We start from the raw sequence: 25,436 nt of genomic DNA on the forward strand, positions 1-25,436 counted from the left end.
CCCTGAATTTGTTATAAGATAGATGAATCTGCGTATTTAACTTCAACAAATCTATGTACCCCAAAAACATTGAGGGTGCTGCAGTATCTATATTTCAACCCAGTGTTAAGTGAGTGCTCAGGTCAGACTTGGACAAAGTTAATCTGTCTATTGAGAATAGTACTATGGTTTGGCCTCCGAATGTGAATTAAGCTCCTCCAAGCTGAAAGTCAGGGCTGCATCTCATCCTTGTAGTCCTAGTAGAGAAGTTCATACTTAAAAGAACTGGAGCTGCTATACCTAAGTATATCTATTTATGACTGACTGGAGTGGCTACTGTGGTACACTGCAACGACCTACTGTTGTACAGATGTCATACTAACTCGAATTAGCTGTGTACACTTAGAGTAGAGCAATCCTAATCAATTAGAGTACACAGTTTGAGATGATAGAGGGGAAATGGTGATTCCTACAGAACATAGTTAACCAGAAACCCATTTTCAGGGATAGGGTATGAAAACACTACAGTGTTAGAAATTGGGAGAGCTAATGCATGTCTCCCAATCTACCTCTCTCAAATACTGTAGTTATTAAGAGTGTTAGGTATCCACTTTACCACCTGCAACCATGCAGCTTATTGATTACTAATTTTCTATGGATATATTTAAATTTGCCCGGTGTTGTGTATTAAATAGAACCTGTGGTATGGAAATACTTTTATTTTAGTACTATTTCAAACAGTTAAACTGCACTAATTCTGTAATATTAGTTTTCAGTAAAATATAAACATTAAGCAAAATATTATTTAACGAAAACATCGGAGCTTAATACCCACTCATAAATTGTAATATGTGAGTGTTGGACGGAGACAACTTGATTCATTTGCAAGCTTCCAGTATCTGTCTCTAAGAACAAATGCAGCTGCCTTTGGTTGTCGTTGACGGGTAAAGATCCCCTTCTTGTTCCCTAAAACACGACTGGTTGCTGTAGATGTAAAAAGTCATAAAATAAAGCAGTTTTTTTTACAGAAGAATCACAAAATAAAGCATCTATGTACAGAGTAAGACACCTCTTTCTTTCCCTGCAGTAATCAACGTGACATGACTAACTCCTCAGCCAAAGGGAAAGAATGTTAGTAGAAACTTTTCACAACCAACTTAATCAGAAGAAACTTAAGTCACCATCTTCCTACATATGGAAGATGATTATTGTTACACTGGCTTCATTACAACTGATTTAGCTTAAACCACTACACACTTATAGGTTTACAGCTATCAGATGGCTTTAGGTGTACCTGTGAATGGGCTGTATCGCTTTAATTAAATCAATTTTAATTAAGCTAGTGCTTAATAGTCTATGACCAGTCTCATCTTAAATAGCTGGGGGTTCTATTTCTGCTCTATGTCCACAGTTAACTCTCACTGAAGAACTTTACTTTGATACTCAATTAGATTTTCTTCCTTATTCACCCTTTGTATTACCCTGCATTCCTTTCCTTTACTGCTGTTCATGCCCTTTTCTCCAACTTACTAGTCATTTGTTCAGTTTTTAATCAAACCAGTCCAAACGACACATCCTCTCCATGTGGTCTCCAGTTCCTCTACACTGCATGATGTGTATGGAGCCCAAAGCTGCATTGATTTGTCATTGCAAACTTTGTCTAATATTCTTTCCACTATTCTTTTTGAATCAGTATTTTTTCCCCCACTGCTGCTACTTTTTTTATGCCCATGTCTGTCTGGTCTCTTTAGAGCCTTGTATTGCACATAATCTTTACTTAAGTCACTGAAGCTAGCACCTGTGGAACAGATTGCTACGATATTCCACTAAATACACTGCTCACGCTGCCTCTGCTGAGCATCTCTCAGGCCTGGGGTGGGGCGGGGGGGACTGATGTAAATTATATAACTTCAGCTCCGTGAATAACGGAGCTGAAGTCGATGTACTTGGATCTACTTACTGTGGTGTCTTCATTGTGGTTGACAGCTGACGCTCTCCCACTGACTCCGCCTATGCCTCTCACCCTGGTGGAGTACTGGAGTCGACGGGAGAGCACTTGGCGGTCGATTTATCGTGTCTAGATTAGACGTGATAAATCAACCCACCCACCATGCTCCCGCTGGATCGATGACTGCCCATCAATCCAGCGGCTAATGTAGACAAGCCCTCAGTCACAATTATCACTCCAACAGATTCTCTGTATTCTGGCTTAAGCTTTGTCCTGGGTACATACAAGACTGATCATTCACCAGTGGTGGAGACAATAGCATAAATGACCAACCACTTTTACCATCCTGGCATCTAGCCCTCCTGTGCATAGCCTCTGTGGCTACAACTGGAGAAGCTGCCTGCAGCGTGATTAATGCGGTTTCCCAGTGTCGGTGCAGCGGTAATGATGGGAGTTACGTGTGAAACACTTACAGCAACTTTGAGCAGAATTTAGAAAGTGAAAAAGGATAGTTGAGGCTGAGCATTTTGGAGGAAGAGGAGAGGGTAGAAAGAGTAGTGGTGGGTCCCTCTCCAGACGTCACTTGCTTTCTGTCGTAGTGCACTGTCTCCACAAACCGGTGATGCAGGTGCTCCTACAGCACTTCCTTTAGTGTGTGGGACACTTGGTAACACAACTCAACTACAGGAGAGAGACCCTTCAGCATAGGAAATGCTGCTTTGCAATTAGGTCCTAGCCAGATACTTGACTTGGTCATGGAAAAATGTCACTTTTTCCCCTGCCTTAATGCAAGAGTTAGTATGTTTGGAACACAACCCATTTCTAGAGAAACAGCAAAAATAGAATATTTCCATTTCTTATTAAGTCATTTTAATGAACTTTGCCCGAGTTTAAAGCATCAGAGCCAACTGGCCTAAATTCTAGCTACATTTCAATGAGTAGCTGTAATGGAAGAGTAGAGAGATTATCCCATACAACTTTGTGACAAGGTTGTGCTCTCAGTCCTAAATCAACTAACATCTAACAGTGCTAATACTGGAGAAATAAAGGGAACAAGCTGTGGGAGTTGGCTACAGAGGATGTTTCTGAAATTCTTTGTGAAAAGCATGAAGTCTTCTGCATGCCGCATAAGGGAGCTTTGAACACCACAGCTGCCAAAAGGACAGACTTGATTATTACAGTAAGCAGAAATGCTCGACTGTTTGCATTTTAAGAACACAGCAAACTGTGTAAAAGTCAGTGATCTCCTTCTACACCCACAGTCTGGCTAGAGTACAGCTTTAGCCGCAGTGTTTGTGTATGAGTTGGGGGAGAGAGAGTTCTGTTTTGTAGTGTAGCTCTGACTCCCCAGATGCCTCAAGACTTGAGCAGTTTGTTCACTGTACACTGAACAATGGTACTATTTTTATAACAAGATATGACTAGGCTGCCATTGATCAGCTTATGGTGCTCATGTCTTCACAATTCCCTGGAGAGAGCACTTTCTCCAGAGTTGGCAGAGAAAATCAAAGTAAAAGAAGCTTTTGGGATAGATGGTTGAGCCAGTAGCCTAATATTATAGCACAGGCTTCATTCTCCCCCCCAAAAAAAGCTGTTTATGTGGCGGAAAGTGACAAGGGAATTTTTAAATAAAGGTTTTGCTGCATTTAACAATCTTCAGGGCCAAATATATTAACTAGGTTTTCTAGAACACATGCTTGTACTTAAATCTTGTACCCTCAGTTCTTTAACATGAAAGCCATGATGTCAGGGGAGAAAATACTTATCTTTACATTGCAGCTTAAATATAGAATGGAATCTCAGCCTACCTTGATCTGTCATAAAATCAGCAAAGTTCCAGATGAGCTCCCCAATCACATACTCCTTTCTCTTTTTGTCAAATACTGAATGGTATTCCTTTAGCACAGCCTTTTGGTATTCCTCGCTGAACATAAGAGGTGGGTCCTGTAACCAAAGAAGGGAGAAAAGACTCAAAGATAGTACATAGCAGGTGTCAGCAAAGGCCTTCAGTTGACTTTTTTCACATGAAAAGGGTTGTACAATTATTCATTTGTTTCCTCCACCACTGAATTATAGTCATATCTATGGAATGTGGTGGCTATTTAGCAGAGGTTAGAAGTACTGAAGAAGCGTATCTAATTGAAACTGGCAGGGGGAGTTTAGATAGTGTTGAATTCTTCTACCTATGTTGGCAGCTCCTTTTTGATTTGTAGGGAGGAAACTAGAAACTTTTTTTTGATTGATCAGCTTCTGAATGTACTTCCTGGCCACAGCTTTTTAAGGGCTACATCTAAATGGTTTCTCTGAAGCTACACAATCCCATCGCCCCATAATGAACTGACTTTTCTCCCCAGCACTGTACCTTCCTGTCTGCTGAATATTCTCCACAACTGCCAAAGCATGGAGAGACTATTCCAAGATGTATCTTCTGGTGGTTTGACCACAAGAGTGTAAATTAGTGAGTTAACTGTAACCTAACTGGCAACGATTCAGCTTAAAAGGAAAACTGCAACATTGCATAAGAGCCAGTTAATGATTTACACTTTGTAAACCAGTCTCTTAAGCAGTATTTTAAATAAGGAAAAAAAGGAGGACCAACTACCACAATCAGAATGCTAAAAGTTTGACAGGTTTTCAAAGGGACAAAAAAAAAATTATCGGACACCAGTGACTCAGATTATGGAAGTGAATTAGTAGCTTGCAGCATACGCCAGTGCTTTTACTTAAAGAACTCATCTCTTCAGGTGTCATCTTAGCCCCAGTGAAATCAAGGGCAAAACTCACTAACTTCAATGGGGCCCAGTATTTCAACAGTAGAGTCCAGTATAATGTGCATGGCAGCTGAGGAGTATATTTCACATTGTGTCTAGCATGTCTCGGAATTAAGGGGTCAGTAAATTTCATGGGTTGGTTGGTTGTGACTGAACTTCCCTCCTTGACCAGCGCTGTGTTTCCCAAAGTGGCACAGTTAGGAAACTCACATTGTGAAGCCCAGCAATAGTATCTGCTCCATATTCGCTCTGGATAATTGGCCTTTGGTAAGCTTTATACCAGTTCTCAAACTGTGTATTGAGTTGCAGCTGAATCACCTCCAGATGGCCGGCGTCATGGTACCAGGAGAAGTAGCTATTTACGCAAATTACATCCACGTACGGAGCCTAGAGAAATAATGTAGAGTAATATTTGTAACAAACCCCAAAGTAACCTATAAGTATGTTTCCCAAGGCTGCATCCCTCTCTGCTGTAGTTCCACTGACCTCAGTTGTTACACTTAGGATCCATTTGGCCCACAGCATTTTAACACAAAAATGAGACTGCCCGCCACCACCCTATTCCCAGAAAATGCAGGAAGAAACTCACCAAGTCAAGCAGTTTTCCCCATCAACTTTTGTTAAATTTGGCATTTTCGTACAGATTTAGGTAGCCAAAGTAGCCAATTAAACAAGATAAACTGTTTCATCCCTAGGTTTGTTCGTCTTTTTGAAAATTCCAAGATATGTCTTGGATCTGGTTGTGCATTTAAACATCCTTTTTAACTTATTAAATAATACGATGATCAACTTAGTGGTCAATTACTTTGAATAGTAATGAACTAAGTTCATGCATCAGTGGTGTAATTTAGGACGAAGCATTCTGCGAGTTATATGCCATTTCTACCACCTGGACAGTATGACAAAGGGCACTAGCCCATTGAAGATAAAGTGATGTTATATGTAACTTATCCAATGTTCTCTTAATATGTTTTGTAATAAAGTTCTGAAATCAGAATTTACAGCGTGTAAGTTCTTTGAATCTCTTTTGTGTCTCCTGAGCTGTCAGAAAAAGCATGTTCCACTGGAGCATGATGGGGTGCATGCAACTAGCAATAGATGGGACACTGGGGTAATCAACAGCAGTACCCTCTTTGCTATGTTTAAAATGGAAACAAACCCCAGTGGTTTTGATCCTGCGCCAATGGAAGAAAAGTCCTAGCTTTCCAGAGCCACACATGCTAGCTCCAGGACAGCCCAGTTTAGAGAGGAAAGGCTAGCTTACTTGGAAATGAAAATGAAATGGGATTTCTCGCAGGTACTTGTGAAAGTCGTTTATATACACGTATCATATGTAGCTAGACAAACTCATTGTCTAAAAACAGACTTGTTGCAAAGACCTGGTACGCTGAAAACATCACAAAGCCTTTTATGTTGTCTTTGATTTCCGAGGAAATGCTATAGGGAGACCAGTTTTCAGACACGAGCTCTTAAAGCAAGGCTCTCAATTCTGCATGTAGGGCCGCTATAGCAGGACTAAGCCAGCAAAGACTTTTCCGGGCAGTGTCCAAGCCCCGTTTCAGAACTTCAGGTATATCTCCACCCCAAAAGCCCCCGGCAGCAGCGAGTCTCAAGATCCATGGCAGCTGACTCAGACTCACGCTATGGAGCTAACAGTAGCAGTGCAGACATACAGGCTTGGGCTGGAGCCCCAGCTTTGAGATCCTCCTCATGAGCTGGGTTTCAGAGCTCCAAACTTGACTGGCTAGACTGCTACGTTTTAGCTCCGCAGTGCAAGCCCAGTTGACCTGCCATGGCTCTTTTTTTTGCTGGGTAGACGTACCCTTAGATGAGAGGCTCAAGCCAGGCTCGGGGGTGGTTAGACTATGGAAAGCCAATAGGCATCTGCCCAAGAAGAACAAGAGAAATTTACGAGTGGAGACAAAACATTCTTTACTATAGTTAGGGCTTATTCCCATTTGACGAGGTTTTATTCTCTGCTTTAACAAACAGCCTATTGCAAGTGAGAGGCTCAGGGGCTAACAGGTACAATAAGGAGTGAAACAACAGAACATCCACAATGGGGTTAGACAGTTACACAAGGGGTGTGGTCCTGCATACCATTCTAGAGAAGGGACAATTCTAGTCATTCTACTGGACTCAGTTTTGCCTGAGTAATGGCTACACAATCAGGTGCTGTGAGCTTTGCTTCTCTATGCAATTCAAAAGTTCTCTTCAATGGGGGATGAGGGGAGAAGAGGGTTATTTAACATTCCTAAAATCTACCCCTTTCCCAGTTTTATTAAGCAAACAAAAGGAGAAAAAATGAAACTTACACCATGATCATGAGCATAATTAGCACTTGACACAAAGGTTACGGGTCGGGTAGGATCAATGGCTTTAGTGTGAGCTATCACTGTCCTGTTTACAAACAATAAAGTACAAGTGTCCATCACCAAAAAGGAGAAACAGACCCACAAAAATCAGTGAACTCCCCCACGTGCCCAACCTTTGGAGCCGGTGTTTAGTTTAATAGGCAGTAGTTTTGAAAGTGAAATAGTGCAGGTCTTGGATGGTGTTTATCCCCCGCAAAGTGTGTGTAATTCTAGCTAAGAATAATAGACATTAAGAGCTCACAGAGCACGGAGACTGTTTTGCCTGGGTGAAACACACCCATTGTGCAAATGACTGGAGAGGTGTCTGTCCCCATAAGATATCATAAGCATAACTTAAAAAGCGTGAGAGAGAAAGGGGTAGGGGGGCCAGTATCTCTGTAGCCTTCAAGATAAGGTGCTGTGGCCTGCCCCAGCAAGAACAAATGAGTGGTACTGCTCTAATCACAGCTTCTTCAGTACGCAGGCCCAAGCTCTATGCTGGCCTCACTCCACTAAGTCCATAGAGTTACATCAGCAGAGAACTTGGATCCTGGTTTTTCTGTAGTTAGGAATGTCCAAATCCTTGACCAATTCTGCCTTACCTGAACCTTAGTCTTGTATGAATATCTCATTCCAAGAGATCTCCTGATGGCTCTTCAGAGTTTAGCTCAGAGAAATAACTGGTTAGGGTGCTGCTGCGAGGCATTAAACCCAATATGCAAAACAGTAGGTGCGTTGGGGAAATATGTAGTAAGTACATAAAACGTGTATACAAAGAAACTCTAAAATAGATTAAGAGATCCCTGAACACCTGCCAGATTCCCCAATGCAACTCCTTTTTCTGACCTGAAAAATGATGAGGCACATCCATCAAACTGAGTCTCAACAGTTATGCACAAGAACACACGCTTACTTAAAGTAGTAAGCTGCCGGCAATAGCTCCGAGGCTGGCTCGTTGGCTACAGACCACATCACAACCGATGGCCGGTTCTTATCCCTGCGGATCAGCTCTTCCATCACCACAAGATGGTGTGCCAGTGACTTGTTCCCAAAGTTCTCCCTCAAAGACAAAAGGAAGCAAGAGCAGGTCACTAAAATGCTAAATAAAACTCACCTTAAATCCATTATTGATACTAGCAATGTAACGAATGGTCTTGGAGCACAGGGACCAAAATTAATCCCTGATGTAAATTGGACCACACCGGAAATGAAGCTGGCCCTGTATCTCTGGCTGGGGATAACTATTTGCAGAACAGCAGCTGGCCTCTTAGATATTCTAGCAAAATATGTTTTACTTCACGCACTCCTTGAACTTGGAACCTGCTCCCTCTTCTCGGGAGCCAGACCACCGCCTCTTCCTCTTTCAACTTCCAGCTTAAAATACATACTTCTAGGCAACCTTTCAGACACTTCTACGGCACTGGCAAGATTTCACCATCACCCAGCGCAGCTTGTGCGTCTGAAGTAAAGAGGAACCCAGACAAGAGCCTTTGAGCCAAACCTCCACTCACCCTCCAAACTTTGGTGGTCTGGTTTAAATGGGCTCCAGAACCAAGCTACCCCCGATTTGGGGTTTGGAAAAACAAACAAGGCCAACGAGGCTTAGATGAACTAGGTTCTCTTTGCACTAAAACCCACCATGTTGGCAGCTCCAGTCACAGCTTGATTCCCTCTGCTTCCCTCCCTGATGGGGATAAGGCGCCACTCACCCTTGCACTGTAGCTGGGATACAAGTGTGCTACTGCCCTGCTCCAACCCAAGGCTGCAGCATAGTTTAGGAATGCAGGTTGGGCCCACCTACGTTGCAAGACTGAACAGTATGTTAACGATGTTGAGAAACTGCACAGCTCTAGCCTGCTCCATCACACCACCCAGTGCAGCCAGGCCCGAACTTGTCATAAGCTGATTTTTAAGTAATGTAGAGTCCCTGCACATTAAGCTGAGGTCAATAGGAGCTGCAGATGCTCAGCACACCTGAAAAGCCATTTTCCCAGGCAGGGGCTGTGCTCAGTACCCACCACAGCCGGGGCTCTGTAAAGAATCGTTTTTGAGGAGGGAGAAATACAAAGGGTGGAGTGAGCTTTCAAACAATCACTTACGGGTCTTTCATCCCCACGCCCGGACACTCGTCAATAACCACAATGCCATAGGCGTCACACAGGTCCATGATCTCCTCTGCATAGGGGTAGTGGCTAGTGCGGAAGGAATTGGCCCCGAGCCACTGCAGCAAGTTGAAGTCCTTCACGATCAAGGCCCAGTCCAGTCCTTTGCCACGGATCTAGCGGGAAAGCAGGCAGGACAATCCAGGATGAATAAGAACTCGGTAACACTTTGTATTGCCCTTGCACCATCTAGCAAAGGATCTTAAAGCGCTTCACAGTCGCTTTCCTAAGCCTGACAGCACTGCTGTGTGTTACAGCCGGGGACCCCAGCTTCAGGCTAAACATGTTACTACATTTCCCTCTCAGTCCGAACCAGCTGGGCGCCATCTGCTCTCCACTCACTTTCACAGGGCAGAGGGATGTGATCAGGCTTTCCTAGGTTCCGTCCTGAGTGGACAGCGTGGGAACCTTTCTGCTTCAAACACTATAATATTTGTCTGTGAGTTTTAAAAAACTCCCATAGAGCTGAAAACTTAATATTTATGCAGAAGAACTTTGGAGGGGAGAGGGGTGGAAGGCTCACAAAGGCTGGAAAAATCATTAGTCACTGGAAATCGGGTTTGCTGTTTCCACAGTACCAGCTGAGGTGTTGGGCAGAGGCAGTGGGTTTCGCAGCTGTGTATCCTCAAACTAAAGTGCGTGCCTCAGTTGCCCACCTGTAAAATGGAGATAATACTACTACCCGCCCTTCGCTGGGCGAGTCAGTTTGGGACTGCAAGCTCTTTAGGACAAAGAACATCCCTCAATAGGCATTTGCACAGTGTCTAGCACAACAGGGCCCCGCTCTCAGTTGGCGCTGCTATGGGTCTAAATGGCCTTCACAATGTTACTGCCAACGGCATACGTGTATCTGGGGGAGGGGATGCTAGGCAACGGGCCCCTTCTGGGGGTGGGCCCAGAAGTGGTGTTTCTGGAGCTGATTCCGATGGAGTCGCAGAGAGCGACCTCCCACGCCTCACCCCGTTCTGTGCTCTTACATCAGCATCTTCGTGTTTGTTGACTCCATGGAAGTAGAATGGCTTTCCGTTGATGAGGAACTGACGGTTGGTGACATGCACGGTGCGGATCCCGACGGGGAGCGTGTACACATCTTCCGACAGCTCACCGCCCACCTGCGCCGACAGCTTCACCTGGATCCCCAACAGAAACCAGCCTCCGCGTTCAACCCTGACCGCAATGAGCAGAATACACTCAGTTCTACCTCCCTCCCAGCTAATGCTTTCCTCTCAGTGACCCTGCGAAGGCAGCCCATCCCAGCCGCGCTTCCCATCCATTTTACAGCTCTGCCAGCCCCACCTCTGAGCGGTCCTACAGTGGCTGGTTCTTCCACATTCCCAGTCTGCCCTCCTGATGGCTCCCACCTCCCCTCCTGGCCTGAGGGAAGGGTCAACCCAGGGAAGTGGGTCACAGCGGAAGCCCAGGCTAGGGAAGGTAGAGAGTAGAGGAGAAGGAAGGTAGGAAGGCGAGCTGGCTTGGGACTTGCTCCTCCCAAGAGCTCTGACCTGACACCCAACCCCAACAGCCAGAACCCTCCATCCTTGCTGGCTTGGTACCATTGACCAAGCCCAAGACTGGAATTTAGCCAGCTCACAGGGAACATGCACCTGGGGCTTTGCAAACTGGCTGTGGGTTAGTGGATCTACTCTCTAAACCCTACATCAGTTACCTCCTCTGCCTGAGTGGGGATTTAAAGACAGCAATGTAGGACAGCTAATCCTCCAAGACTGCAAGCTGAAAACGAAGCCGAATGCCTGTATTTACTAAGGGGGAAAGAGCTCACTGCAGTTGTTAAACGTGTGCAGTGGGTCAGCAGTTTGCTCCAGGTGGACCATTTATCTCCTCTCTCACTCCCTGAGCAGTCTCCCTCTCTTTCCTTGTCGAGTTCTGATCCAGACCTTGCTAAAGTCCATGGAAAGACTCCCCTTGACATCAGTGAGGGATGGACTGGGCCCTGGGACAAGACAGCAGTGAGGGTTACAAGCACTGTGGTAAGATTCTGAAGCCAATGGCCTCGCGTTCCCTCCCCATACAGCCAGCCCTCTCTTTCCCAGTGGCTTGGCTTTCAGCTCAGTAAGCCAAGAAGGTAGCAAAACTTGATTTGATTATGGCAAGAAGTGAAAGCATGTAGGCAGGATTCTTAGGTTAGGAGGAATAAGGCAGGCAGGCTCCATGATGCCCATGGATTTCTGTAATCCTAGGAGGGGAATGAAATGAGAGACATGCAAAATGAGACAAATATGTGCATGTTACCTCTAAGTAATAAAGGTATCCAGGGTTTTCGTGCATCAGATAAGGCCACCACAGCTTTGGCTCCACTACTTTCAACTCCCCGATCGGTCCCTTTCCCGTAGCCACCACTTTCCCCTCTTTTTCACGTAAATTCAGCAACAAGGAATAGCGAGTGTTGCCCATCACCAAAACCTCGTATCGCACCACTCCTAGCCCAAAAGAGAGCATGGAGCAGATTGGAAACCCTTCTCCCATCAGACACGTTTCCCAGTGACCCCATTGTGTCCTACATCACCACGCTTAGCAGGGCTGGGTGCTTTCCCAATAATTCCATCACTGACAGGCTACCTGCTGGGCTTCCAGTTATTGATACATATTAATTGGAGTTGCACTGATTGTTTCTTCCCTGTCTGAAAGCCTTAAAGTGGTGCTTCCTTTAGAGCAATACCCTGCATTAGTCGCGCTGAAGAATCGCTTCCTCACCCAACTTCTATATTGTAAATGGTTTGCGGGGACAGTTTGGCCCATGAGCTTGGTACTGAGATATAAAGGTTTTGCTGCTTCAAATCCAGTCCAAGGGATCAGTGGATGACAGAGTTACCTGTATGAGCTGACACCCAACTATGGCTCGGTACCAGAGTGCTCATCTTCCTAGTGACCAAGCCCAAGACTGGAATTTAGCTGGCTCACAGGCACCCTGCCTGTGTGAAATGCGTTTGGTGGGTCTCAGGCCAGTTCCCATTGGACTGGTGTCGACATCAACCAAAATTGCTGCTACCGGCCCTATTGCTGGCATGTGAATGGACTTTGTAGAGTCTCACCCTGAAGAATTCTAGACCAAAGCTCAGGCAAACAGCCTGGCGGAGCTGGCAATGCCTCTGTCCCTGCTGACCTCCTGCGGAGAGAGGACTTCAGTCTCCAGGGCTGGTTGTTAACACACTGCTAAATACACACACATATACGCTTGTCAGAGTTGGCTTCCTGACTCTATTGTTCTCAGTTCAGCTCTGTACATTTGCACTGAGCTACCTACCACGTCCCTGCCAAAGGAGCTCACAATCTAAAGTCACAGTCACAGAACACACCCAGTGTGGAGTGCGAGGAGGAACGGGATTCACCCTCCGGGTACTTATGGAACCGGGAGCTGTCAGATAGTGTGGGGGCTGCCTGGAGAGGCTGTTCCAAGACCAGCCAGTGGAGCGAGAGAAGGAAGGCAGGCAGGAGCAGGCGACTGAGACAAAGAGAGATGGATAGGTGAAGCCAGGGATGCATGCCAGAGGATTTGACATGCAGTGATGCAGGGCAAGGGGTGTAGCAGAGGAGAAGCCTGACATCTACCCAGCGGGAACTGCGAGGGACACCATGCAGAGTGTAAAGAGAAGAGGGCCATAGGGTCAAAGTATCAGAAAAGGAAACATGAAAGGTAATTGACCAGGGGGTGGAAAATCTAAGCCAGATTTGCATTTCCTGTCGCAAGGACCTGCTGCTTTTAGAAATGGGATGGGGGAAATAATTACCCTTCACAGCACCCATCTTGGCCTAGTATCTGCACCTGCACCAGGCAAGATACAGGGAAAAGCATGTTTGTGAGCAGCTGCCCTCAATTTAACGCTGCAGGGGAAACTAATTCAATGTATTACAAGCGACAGCACTAAACAGAGAGGCCTCTTTACATGTGAAATGAAATGGATCAGGCAAGAAAAAATCCCTTCATTTCCCTAGCCCCTTATCTGCTTTTAGAGGTTACCTCTCTCTCTAAGGGATATGAGCCACTTTAACTGGCCTTTTATATTCTTTGTGTACCTGCAAGATTGTGGCCATCTGACGTGGCTTTAAAACAATTGCAATCATTCGGATAGTCATCCTCAGTGACAGATAATCAGAGGAACAACTGAAAAGGCAAGCCACGGAGAGGCAGCCGAAACAATTAAGGCTGTAAAAGGAATTGTAATGGGCCTAGCAACAGGGTCTAGTGGACAGAACATTGGACTGGGAACCAGGAGAGCTGGTTACCAACTCTGCAAGTTGCTTTACCACTCTGTGCCTTGGTTTTCTCATCTGTGAAAAAGGGCTAATGATCCTCTTTCATCAAATGCTTTGAGATCTATGAATGAGAAGTGCTGGGACAATCTGGGGACTCTGTCTATACAGCTCATAAATTTTGTTTTGATATTGGGGATTATCTGTGTCAGATTGCAAATTGCATTTTGAACATGGGGCTCGTTGTCATCTCAGTTGTCTTTTTACCTCCATGTTGAACTGAATTTCCCAGGAGTTGTGACACAGGGTTAACAGTGGAGAGTTTTTAAAACTTGATGGTCCTCTATTTCCAGGGAAGCACCCTGGGAGACAGAATTGGCTACAGAAGCACCAGTCTGCACAGGTGAGCTGGTAACTAAGCAATGGCTCATCTGGTGGGGGACACTGACCACCTGATCAGAGGGTCACATGGCAAAGGAACTGAAGGTTATAAATGAAAGGCTTATTAGCCATGAGGGGCTAGGAGAGGCAAGGGGAGTATGCCTGCATAAAAGAGGGTACTCACTGCAGTGAGCAGACAGAAGTTCCATGATTTGGAGGAGAAGTTTTAAGAAAGGAAGGATCCCAGAGCACTCTGATCTAAGCCCAAAGAATGCTCCAGAGTGGTGAGGAAACTGAGGTAGGGAAATGCGTGTGTTTAATATTTTGTCTGAATCTTTATATCTTCTGTGCTGTCCCAAGTAAGAGCAAGTGGTTTAGAATTCCCTTTTGCAAAGCCTGGGGTATGTGGTTAAACTGTCCCTGAAATGGTAAATAGCAAACCAGTGCACCAACAGGGCTGGTGCTCTGGGAAAGGGCATCAGGCAGCCTGCCTACTCTCAGGACTTAGGCAGTTGGACTGTGGAGTCTCAGTTCTCAGACGGGGGTGGGAGACACAGGATCTGCACCCAATAATGTGCCTAGAAAACCAGAGGCAGTGCCCAAGTGCTGCTGGGACTCAAGAAGTTTAACAGCGTGGGGGGAACCCAAATGCACCTGCCTGGTAAGTGTCCAGAAGGGGAAGAACAACTAGGTCTTTGTCAGGCATGTTCGTACCTTGAACCTGAACCATTTAAAACCACCAAGAGTTTGGCCACTGGCCCCAGTGGGAGCCAGCTTGGGGCTTGTAAGTCTACGCATTAGTACAGGATGCACACAGCTGAGCCTCACTGAAAGGAGGAAGAGGCTGGTCGATCTAGCGTTTAGGGCACTCGTCTTAAATTCTGGAGACCGGCATTCAACTCCGTGCTCTGCCACAAATTACCTGAGAGACCCTGTTTAGGCCTCAGTTCCCCACCTGTGAAACAGGCGTAATAGTCCGGCCCACTGCTGTGAGGGTAAATGCATTAAAGACTGTCAGCTCTCAGGTCTGAGAGAAACGGGGGCCATGTCAGTACCTAAGATGTGTACACAGAAGGATTATTATGGGGCACAGTGTGTGTGTGTGTGTGTGTGTAGGTCCAGAACACTTCTGTGGAGCTCATGAAATCATCTCCATTGACACTAGTCCTTATGCCAGTCAAAGCAGGATTGGCCCTTACACAAAATTCCACCTCATGGATCCTTTCACTAGACTAGCTCAGTGGTTTTCAACCTTTCTGGACTTCTGTACCCCTTTCAGGAATCTGATTTGTCTTGTGTACCCCCAAGTTTTACCTCTCAAACTACTTGCTTACAAAAATCAGACACTATAAATGCGAAAGTGTCACAGCGCGCTATTACTGGAAAGTGGCTGACTTCCTCATTTCTGCCATAGAATTATACAATAAATCGATAGGAATAGAAATATTGTACTTACATTTCAGTGTACCAGAAGCCTAAGCCTCACTGCCCAGGGCTCAAGCCCTGCCACCCAGGGATGAATAATGTAACTTAGCTTTGTGGGGGCCCCTGTGGTATGGAGCCCTGGGCAACTGCCTGGTTGCCACCTCCTAATGTCAGCTCTGCACTTGCAACCCCCCAAAACCTGTCCCATGACCCTCGTTGGAATTATGATCCCCGGGTTGAGAAAAACTGAACTAGGCAAATATCTAGATGAGGTGACGTACCCGCTGGAAGACCTCTGCATATCCCTGGTTGAGAACCACCAGAGTATATTGTTAGTCAAGTGCATTTTTTCTTTTTTTAAACCCCTGAAGGAGATTTTTACAATTTCTGTGATCAAATGAGTGCACGTGGCTTCCCACACTAAACCTACTACACGATCAGTTCAACTTATCCAAAAATTCCTCAGCAGGAAGCTTTCCCATTGCCTCTTTTCACTTCCCCTGTTGGATAGGAAAATAGTTGCCATCATTGCCTTGATACCTACCAATATTCCCTGCCCAGGCTGTAGTCACAGTGATGTCGTCTATGTAGACAGAGGGGGTTGTATACAACACGACTGGACGATGAATTCCAGCATAGTTAAAGAAATCAAACCTTGTGTTCTGAACAAAATAACCCCTAGGGTACCTGTGAGGGAGGGGAAAGGGTTACATTCCATTTCACAAGAATTAAAAAGCAAAGTACAGATGTTAGCGACATTCTATTAAAATACTCCTGCAATAGATCACATTGTTCCGTTCAACAAACACTTGGACAAGAGAGATCCAGTGAATATAGTATCAGAGGGGTAGCCGTGTTAGTCTGGATCTGTAAAAGCAGCAAACAGTCCTGTGGTACCTTATAGACTAACAGACATATTGGAACATGAGCTTTCGTTGGTGAATACATGCATCCGATGAAGTGGGTATTCACCCACGAAAGCTCATGCTCCAATACGTCTGTTAGTCTATAAGGTGCCACAGGACTCTTAGCTGCTTTTAGTGAATATAGTGTACTTGGACTTTCAGAAAGCCTTTGACAAAGTCCCTCACCAAAGGCTCTTAAGCGAGGTTGGCAGGCATGGGATAAGAGAGAAGGTCCCCTCACAGATCTGTAATGGTTAAAAGACAGAAATTACTCAGTATACAAAATTATTCAAGATAGTTAAATCCAAAACTGACTGCGAACAGTTACAAAGGGATCTCACAAAACTGGGTGACTGGGCAAAACATGGCAGATGAAATTCAATGTTGATCAATGCAAAGCAATACACATGGGAAAACATAATCCCAATTATACATATAAAAGGATGGGGTCTAAATTAGCTGTTAGCACTCAAGAAAGGAGTCACTGTGGATAAATCTTTGAAAACCTCTGCTCAATGGGCAGCGACAGTCAAAAAAAAGCTGAAGGAACCATTAGGAAAGGGATAGATAAGAAGATAGAAAATATCATATTGCCTCTATATAAATCCCCAGTACCCCACACCTTGAGGACTGCAGGCAGTTTTTGTCACTTCATCTCAAAATAGATCTATTATAATAGATAAAAGTACAGAGAAGGAAGCAACAAAAATGCTTAGGGGTGTGGAACAGCTTCCATAGGAAGCGAGATTAAAAAAGACCAGGACTATTCGTTTTTGAAAAGAGATGACTTAGGGGGGGATATGATCTAGGTCTATAAAATCTTGAATGGTTTGGGGGAAAGTAAATGAGGAAGTGTTATTTGCCCCTTCACATAACACAAGAACCAAGGGTTGCCCAATGAAATTAGTAGGCAGCAGGTTTAAAACAAACAAAAAGAAGTACTTCTTCACACAATGCACAGTCAACCTGTGGAACTCCTTGCCAGGGGAAGCTGTGAAGGCCAAAAGGATAACTGGGTTTGAAAAAGAATTAGGTAAGTTCATGGAGGATAAGGTAATGTGGCTATTAGCCAAGATGGTCAGGGATGCAACCCCTGCTCTGGGTGTCCCTAAACCTCTGACTGCAAGAAGCTGGGACTGGCCAACGGGGGATGGATCACTCAATAAATTATCCTGTTCTGCTTATTCCCTCTGAGGCATCTGCCACCGTTGGTCCCGCTAGCCTAGTGTCATGTCTTCCATTGGTCTGACCCAGTATGGCCCTTCTTATGTTCCAACACATTTGCTATTAATACTAACATGGCCTAATGGATTAACATGGCCTAATGGTTCACAAATTACTTGGAGGTGCTGAATGAGTTCCTATGACGTGAGGATTAATGAGGATAACTCTGGTGTGTAATTTCCTCCACTGCCCTGGTAGCAATCCAGTGAACTCACTTAGACTCGTCCCTCATGAACTGAATGGAGCCGGGAGGCAGGGTCTGAGGTGTCAGCGTATTGTTGAGCGCAATGGTGATGCGACACAGAGCTCTGGGGCTGTCCTGAACAATCCTGCTTATGTCTGCTTCAAAGGGGAGGTGGCCCCCTTCATGCTCAGTAACGTTCACTCCATTGACCCACTGCAAAAGAAGAAACAGAAAGGGTGGAGTGGCAGCAGTAGATATCACAGGGAAGCCTGGACCGTGGGTGAAGAACATGACCTCCCTGAATGCTAACACCGGGGTCAGAGCTCTCCTTCCAAGGGCCCAGCCCTGCAGCTCTTCTAGGCACTAACTCCCAGTGGAGTCACACAGAGCCAACAGCATCTTCTTGGGAGACTTATCAGGGTGCTTCGGGTGCATCAGTATCTGGTGTCCTTCAGCCCCGCAATAGGGCAACACTTCAGCTACTAGCTCAGCGGTCAGAGAACCAGTGAAGCTAGAGCTGGAAAAGCACCACCAGGTCCTTGCCCTGAGCCCTCTGCACTTTAGACTCCAGATCTGTGGCTTGGCTCCACTTATTTGCAGACAACACAGAAGCTGCAGCTGGACTCGTGAAGGGAAAAGCTGCAGAGCGCTGACTTAGTAGGGGACCAGATTTACATTACGGACCTATGGTGGTATAGCTCCGTCCGCTGCTCAGGGTTGTGGAGTTTTCCCTGAGCGACGTAGTTATGCCAGACTTAACGCCCCCATGTAGACAGGGCTCTCGATGGGAGAGGTTCTCCCGCCAACCCAGCTACCGACTCTCAGGGAGGTGGATTAAGTACACCAACAGGAGAGCTCTCTCCCCTCGCTGTAGGAGCGTCTTCACTTAAGTGCTATCATGGTGCAGCTACATCGGCGCTGCAGTGTTTTTAGTGTAGACCAGAGGTGGGAAACTACACCTGTGGGCCGCATCCAGCCTGCCAGCCATTTTAATCCAGCCCTTGAGCTCCCGCTGGGGAGTGGGGTCTGGAGCTTGCCCCACTCCAGTGCTCCAGCCGGGGAGCAGGGTCAGGGCCCACAAACCGTGGCTTCCAGAAGCAGCGGCATGTTCCCTCTCTGGCTCCTATGCGTAGGGGCAGCCGCTCCACATGATGCCCCCACCCCAAGCGGTGCCTCCACAGCTCCCTTTGGCTGTGAATCACGGCCAATGGGAGCTGCAGGGGCGGTGTCTGTGAATGGGACAGCACATAGCAGACCGCCTGGCCACGCCTCCATGTAGGAGCTGGAGAAGGGACATGCCACTGCTTCCGGGAGCTGCTTGAGGGAAGCACCGCCTGGAGCCTGCACTCCTGAGCCACCCCCATGCGCTCCAACCCCCTGCCCCACCCCAGAGTCTGCACCCCCAGCCAGAACTCTCACCTCCTCCTGCGCTCAAACCCCAATTTCATAAGCATTCATGGCCCGTAATACAATTTCCATACCCAGATGTGGCCCTCAGGCCAAAAAGTTTGCCCACCCTGGTGTAGACCATAGGTGCTGGAGCTTGAAGTGCTGGAGTGCTGCCCTGCCCCCGCCTGTAGTAGTTTCCATTATAAACAGGGTTTCCTGTTTAGTTCAATAGCTCTCAGCACCCCCACTATAAAAATTGTTCCAGTGCCCCCGGTGTAAACATGCCCACAGTGTGTTGTCAGGACACACACAGCAGCCACGTTCTGCTATAATACAGGATGTGGGGGTCCCCTAGGGCAGCTTTTACTGTGGGTATTTCGAGAGCCTCTGAGCAGGGTGGAATGCCTGGCGAATTGCTCCCCGGGCCACCATACTTACAACTATGGAGTAATAATGGGCACTGCCAACCCGAAGCACCACGCGGGTGTTGAGGGCATTCAGAAGCCAGCTCCTGGGAAGCAGCACCTCTTTCTCATACCAAACCCAGCCAGTGTACTGCCGCAGGTTGGGATCCTGAGTGAGCTCGTTGAAGCTGGCGGGTACTGGCATGTCGATCACAGGCCCACTCTGAGAGGATCAAAGGAGACAGAGGGTGAAATGGTTCGCTTGGGACTAAAAAATAAGTGTGAAGTTTAATAGCGGTTTAAAAATAGGCTTGTGGGTCGCAGGCGAAAAGTTGCACTGGCACATCCATTGTGGGCCAGATTCTGATGTCAGTCAACTGCTGTAAATCCACCAGGGGTTTCTCTACCTTGACTTTACTTGGCTTTTTGGGTTGGAATGGACTCCTACTAAATGCAAAGGGAAATTTCTTTCTCCCCCCCGCAAATTTAGATTGAACCTACCAGATTCTGCAATAATTTCCACCTAAAATCATATCACATCAGGCTGACCTCATGCTCCAGCCTCATCGCAAAAGGCAAATTGGGTTTGCGTTTGCGATTATGTTCATGTCGCATTGAACTAACTGTTCAGGATTTACTGCTGATGTAGTTACACCAATTAGCCAGCAGCGAGTGCTGAGGGATAGTAAACCTTTCATGAACACAGCCAGAGCGGGATCTACAAGGAACTTTTACAGCCAATATATATCTGGCTGTTGTGCTCATGCTTCCCCTGTTCACTGATGACGAGCAATCACGTGCATGAATTTCTAACACTGACCTGCACGCTCTGTGAAGAGTGCCCGATTCTACTTCATCAATCCCAGTCCCCTCAGCTACTTTCACAAACTCCTTACACACAGCGGCCACAGCGCAGGACGTGGAAGTGGCCAATTGTACAATTAGTTTGTGTTATTTCTATAAAATGGAGCCTCAAGCCCTAACAGGGACCTTTGCACACCTGCCATTGCATAAATCTCTCAGGTACTCCTGTGGCATCCATTCCCATCATATTTATCCTCACAATACTCCTAAAAGGGAGGGAATTATTATTATCCTTATCTGACAGATGGGAAGCCCAGAGAGACTAAAGGCCAGATTTTCAAAGGTATTTGGTGCCTCAAGGTACAAAGGGCTGCTTAGGTTGATTTTCAAAAGCACTTAAGCCGGTTAATTTCCATGGGAATTAGACACCAAACCTAGTTCAGGTGCTTTTGAAAATCCCACTGGCTGTATCTTTAGGCATCTAAATACCTTTGAAAATCTGGCCCTAAGTGCCCTGCCCAAGGACACCCAGGAAATCTGTAGTGGAACAGGGAATTGAATCCACATCCCCTGAGGCTTGGACTAGCACCCTAACCATGGGACCATCCTTTCTCACAAATAACTTCAGACCATTAGGCACAATACCTTAAAGACATCGATCATAGCCAGCAGTAGTAGTAGGGCTGCCAAGAATTTAGGCTCATTGGGGCCAGATCTTCAACGGGTGGAAACTGGTGTAGCCTCATGGACACTGAGTTTGCAACAGATGATGATCTGGCCCTTTGTCTTCTGAGCATCAGGTAGTTTTTCTACAGCTAACAAAAGTGGCAAATTCAGTGGATTTTTAAGAAAGAGGATCTCGGTGATATTGCACACTGTAAAGGATTATAATTATTCAGTGATTACAAACTAATCAATCCTGATTGAGTGCCATCCTATAAATATTAACACACACACCAAAATATTCACAAATAATTGCATGGCTTTTAGAAAGTGTACCCAATGCTTTGCTATTTTCCCTCAATGAATGACATAAGGAAACCCTAGAGATGGTATAATTATTTCACTATTACATGTTCTCAAATTATATTATAAATTATGGTACTCTATACAGTTCTCTCTTTCGCCTCTCTGAGATATATTATTTATTTCTCTAAGTGACCCGTAATTTCAGCAGCTCACACTCCAGTGGTTATTCCCCTTTAAAAAAATAAACCAAAACATAATACTACTTTGCCTTCCTGTATTCATAATTCTTCTGAAGTAAATGCTATATTTACTGTACACATTTTTTCATTTGAAAAAGATTCAACATTTACTCCATGATTTTTTTTTGTATTGGCTATTTGTTAGAATCATTCAATATTTCCTGAATTTTCCAACATTGAGCATGCATAACTACTCTTTAGAGAATGATATTAATTTCTAAAGCACTAAGATTGCTATAATCATGTTTACAGTTCAGTCAAACATTCCCACACTTTCCAAGCTTCCTGCTTCAGGCCCTTGTGAATGAAAGAGAGAAACAGTAAAAGGCTGCTCAGTTTTACTGATTAGTATTTGGAAAGCATCGTGAAGATGAAAAGCACTACTCAAATGCTAAGTATTATGCATGCAATGGAGGGACTAAACAGCAACTGATTTGCCTCAAGTTAAATAGAAAAGAGGAAATTAAAATCACGTGCCCAGATAACAGGAAAAGAACCGTTAAGTTGTTCTACAGAAAGATTTTTTTTTTCTCCCCCTAATACAGCATTCACGCCTGTGTTTCAGGAAACAGCAAGTGAGGGTCAGGATGGAAACGGATATAACGAAGAGCAACTGGAGGAAAGGGGCTCTTTTTCCTTCTTGTCTCATTCTGATATTTATGATGCTTGTTTCCTGCTTTTCATTAGAGATGGGCCAGCCCCCTGATCTGAATCTCACAGCTCTGTTTTCTCTCTGGGGAGGACTGACTTTAAGGGGCTCAAATCCTGGTGCCGGGATGTGGCGTTCTCACCCATCTGCCTCATTATAGAGATGGGCTCATGCTACTGGATCCAAACGCAGGGCCTGGGTTCTGGTTCGGGCCACAAGCCCTGGTGACAAAGGCATTTAACTCACTTGCAGCGGGGACTCAGTGGAGACTCGCCGCTCACAGGCTGGCCCGATGTCTCTCTTCAGTGGCCAAGGCCAGTGGCAGATACCCTCTTTGCCACTACTGCCCCAGCAGTGCCCCCTTCCATACCTGTCTCAGGGGCTTCCGGTACCACTGCTGCACAAACCCCTTGTCCCGCTGAGGGGAGAAGTCAGCCCTGAAGCTCCAGATGCCATTCAGCTCCTTCAACTCCCTGGAGGCAGACTCCCTGGGGTAGAGCATCCCTCTGCCCAGGGCCAGAGCCTGGCAGCAGAGCAGCAGTAGGCACACAGCACAGAACAGAGACATGCTGCTGTCTGCTGGGCAGCTCTGCGAGAGGCAGTCAGCTGAGCCAGGTCCAGCTGACTGCAGGGAACACTCACATGACTTCCAGCTTGGAGGCACCTGCAGCCATCTTTCTTATGGGCTTGCCAGGCCCTCTGTGTGCCTGAAACAGTGAAAGAAAGTGGATGTGATCCAATTTGCTGTGCCACGTGGGGCTGGGGGATTATAGTCTTTTACCTACACTGAGACCAATTGCTGGGCACTTTACAGACCAGTAAGAAGGCACGATGAGGTCCCTATCCGACTCCCTGACAAGCTCACAGTCTAAATAGGATAACAAATATTGCCCAATACAACTTGAACAGAATTAGAGCCATATTCTAATCTCAAATTACTCAGGATTGCCCCACCCCAAGCATTCAGAAATCATTACTCAAATCCTCTCCTCCACTCATACACCAGAACTATCAAATAATAATTTAGATTATTTTTATACATCTGCTGGGGGTTTTTTAAACCTTGCACGTGCTTTTGGGTCATCAAGCATTTTTCCGCAACTGTGAGAGCTAGAAGTTAACTTTTACAATAGGAAAACTGAGGTCCTTACACATTCATATGACTTCAGGAGCTGGGGCTTTAAGAAACACCGCATATCATGAGAGTTAGCATCCTGTATATAAACTCAGAGTGACTCAACCTAAATAGGTGGAGTTACTCTGAATTTCACTGACAATAGACATTTGCCCTGTGAATTAGGGCCCAGATTTATTTCCAGGCTGGTAAGGAGAGAGAAATGATATTCATTTAAAATACTTGTGAGGTGCTCTGGTACCATGGTGATGGAGGCCCCATAAGCTCATACACAGATGGATATAAACTGGCTATTAATAAATTTAGGCTTGAAATTAGATGAAGGTTTCTAACCCGAAGAGCAGGAAATTCTGGAACAGCCTTCCAAGGGGAGTAATGGGGGGAAAAAACTAACTGGCTTCAAGACAGAGCTTGAAAAAGTTTATGGAGGGAGTGGTACAATGACACTGCCTACAAGGGCATGTAGCTGATTTCTGACTGTTATTAGCAAATATTTCCAATGGCCAATGATGGGACACTCCAGGGAGAGGGCTCTGAATTGCTCCCCAACTTACACAAGCATTCTGTTCCGGAACGCCTTGCATAAGTCAAATTTTGCGTAAGTCGGGAAAGTATACCCGACAATTACTCGCCAAAAAAAAAAAAAAAAGCTTACGAAACATATGGAACTTTTTCCGTAAATCCAGATTTGTGTAAATTGACTTTCAGTAACCTGGGGAGTGTCTGTACAGAGAATTCTTTTCCAGATGTCTGGCTGCTGGGTCTTGCCTCCATGCTCAGAGGCTAACTGATCACTATATTTTGAGTAAGGAGGGACTTTTCCCCTGGGCAGATAGAGATCCCGGAGGGGTTTTCCTCTTCCCCTGCAGCCTGGCGGATTATCTGTAACTTGATGTCTTTAAATCATAATTTGAGGACTTCAGTAACTCAGCCAGAGGTGATGGGTCTATTACAGGACTAGATGAATCAGGTTCTGGGGCCTGTGATGTGCAAGAGGTCAGACTAGATGATCATGATGGTTCCTTCTCACCTTAAAGTCTATGCCACTGATCCTGCTTGCCTTACTTACACAGTGCGTGGGTGTTACAAAGAGAGATGCTAGACAAATAGCTAAGAAAGATAATCCACTTGAGTGATCATAAATGGGGCTACTCCTGAGTGGTACTAGTGAGAGGACTGGACCCTGCACCCTGATTCGTTCGTTGATGACATAGGGATGCACTGCTGCACCTGCATGGAACTTCGTAGCCTCCAGTCCAGCTGCATACTGTCAGCTGCAGGGTCAGAGCTGTAATTGGGTAGCAGCTTTCATTCAAACTGCACCCCCCCAAACCTCAACAGGATTAAATGCCATTACAGTGAGAAATGGTAGCAGAGGAAGACGCACACAAAGGCAAGGGTGGGAGGAGATGGTTTCAGATGGTTTTGGTGTTTTTTTTAAAAGTAGAGTAAGTTTTTTCTGGTTCACTTCAGTCTCCTGGCTTGCAAGTCAAATGGCCACAGTGACTGAGCAGCTGGCAGTTAGTCACTGGACTCCTGTGTCCCAGTGACTCACTTAAAGAGACATCAGCTCTGGTTTTTCCAGCATGATCTAAGTGAAGGGATTGGCCCTGCTCATGGGTGATGGAGAAGGGGTGGGAGGTATGTTAGACAGCTTGTGTTCATGGAATGCCTGGTCATGCAGAACACCTGGGTATGATTCTCTGCGCAGCTCCGTTCCTTGGGCTGGCAGTACCCTGTGTCACACAACACACACTCTCTGGCTGTTAACAGCTGTCGATCGGCATTAAGGGCCATCACATCAGTAGGTGGCTAAAAGCTGCTGACCACGAGTTTGGCGATAGGGATTAGAGGGAACAGGAGGTTTGGGAAAACAAAGAAAATATCTGCAAATTGGAGGCCAGGCTGTGACTGAAGTGGCCACTGCAGCTTTGATAAGACAATGCTTAAAGCGCACCTCTTAGCAACCCAGCCTGATTTTAATTTTGTTGAGGTGGGGAGGGGCTGGCTCTGCAACCCATAACACATCCACTTAAGGCCAGGAGGTGGCACTCCTTTTTCAGCTGGCTGGTTTCGTGCCTCAGTGGAACCTGTCTTATTTCATGTCCTTTTAATCGCTCCACTCGTGCAGAGGCACTGCTTTCCCTCTGCCAGCTAGCAGAGTGAGCCGAGTCCTAAAACGTGGGAAATGAGCAACTGAGCATGTGACTGGTGCAAACAATGTCAGGGTCGTGTGACTGAATTACACCTGAAAATGAGTGAACATTTTCTTTTCATTTTAGGGCAATGGGTCCACGCTAGTACC

At 45.9% G+C, this 25,436-nt stretch overlaps 1 protein-coding gene across 2 annotated transcripts; it reads right to left on the reverse strand.

Moving 5' to 3' along the window:
- Nucleotides 1-680: 680 nt before the first annotated feature.
- On the reverse strand, nt 681-22,594 carry GUSB (glucuronidase beta). Of its 2 annotated transcripts, XM_032774441.2 has the most exons (13): nt 22,367-22,446; nt 20,794-20,948; nt 19,370-19,556; nt 17,574-17,755; nt 15,774-15,916; nt 11,465-11,652; nt 10,192-10,344; nt 9,152-9,330; nt 7,966-8,112; nt 7,014-7,098; nt 4,909-5,085; nt 3,736-3,871; nt 681-963 (listed from the first exon to the last, which is right to left on the reverse strand). In XM_032774441.2, exons 3-13 carry the CDS (start codon nt 19,538-19,540, stop codon nt 815-817), a joined length of 1,710 nt encoding a protein of 569 aa, XP_032630332.1. In that variant the 5' UTR covers nt 19,541-19,556; nt 20,794-20,948; nt 22,367-22,446; the 3' UTR covers nt 681-814. The 2 variants fall into 2 exon arrangements, with proteins under 2 accessions (XP_032630332.1, XP_032630331.1); XM_032774440.2 differs by lacking the exon at nt 20,794-20,948 and having other exon boundaries at nt 19,370-19,558; nt 22,367-22,594.
- Between the last annotated feature and the right edge of the window lie 2,842 nt (nt 22,595-25,436).

Source organism: Chelonoidis abingdonii, chromosome 20 (assembly GCF_003597395.2).
Source record: "Chelonoidis abingdonii isolate Lonesome George chromosome 20, CheloAbing_2.0, whole genome shotgun sequence".
In the NCBI taxonomy this organism is placed as follows: domain Eukaryota; kingdom Metazoa; phylum Chordata; order Testudines; family Testudinidae; genus Chelonoidis; species Chelonoidis abingdonii.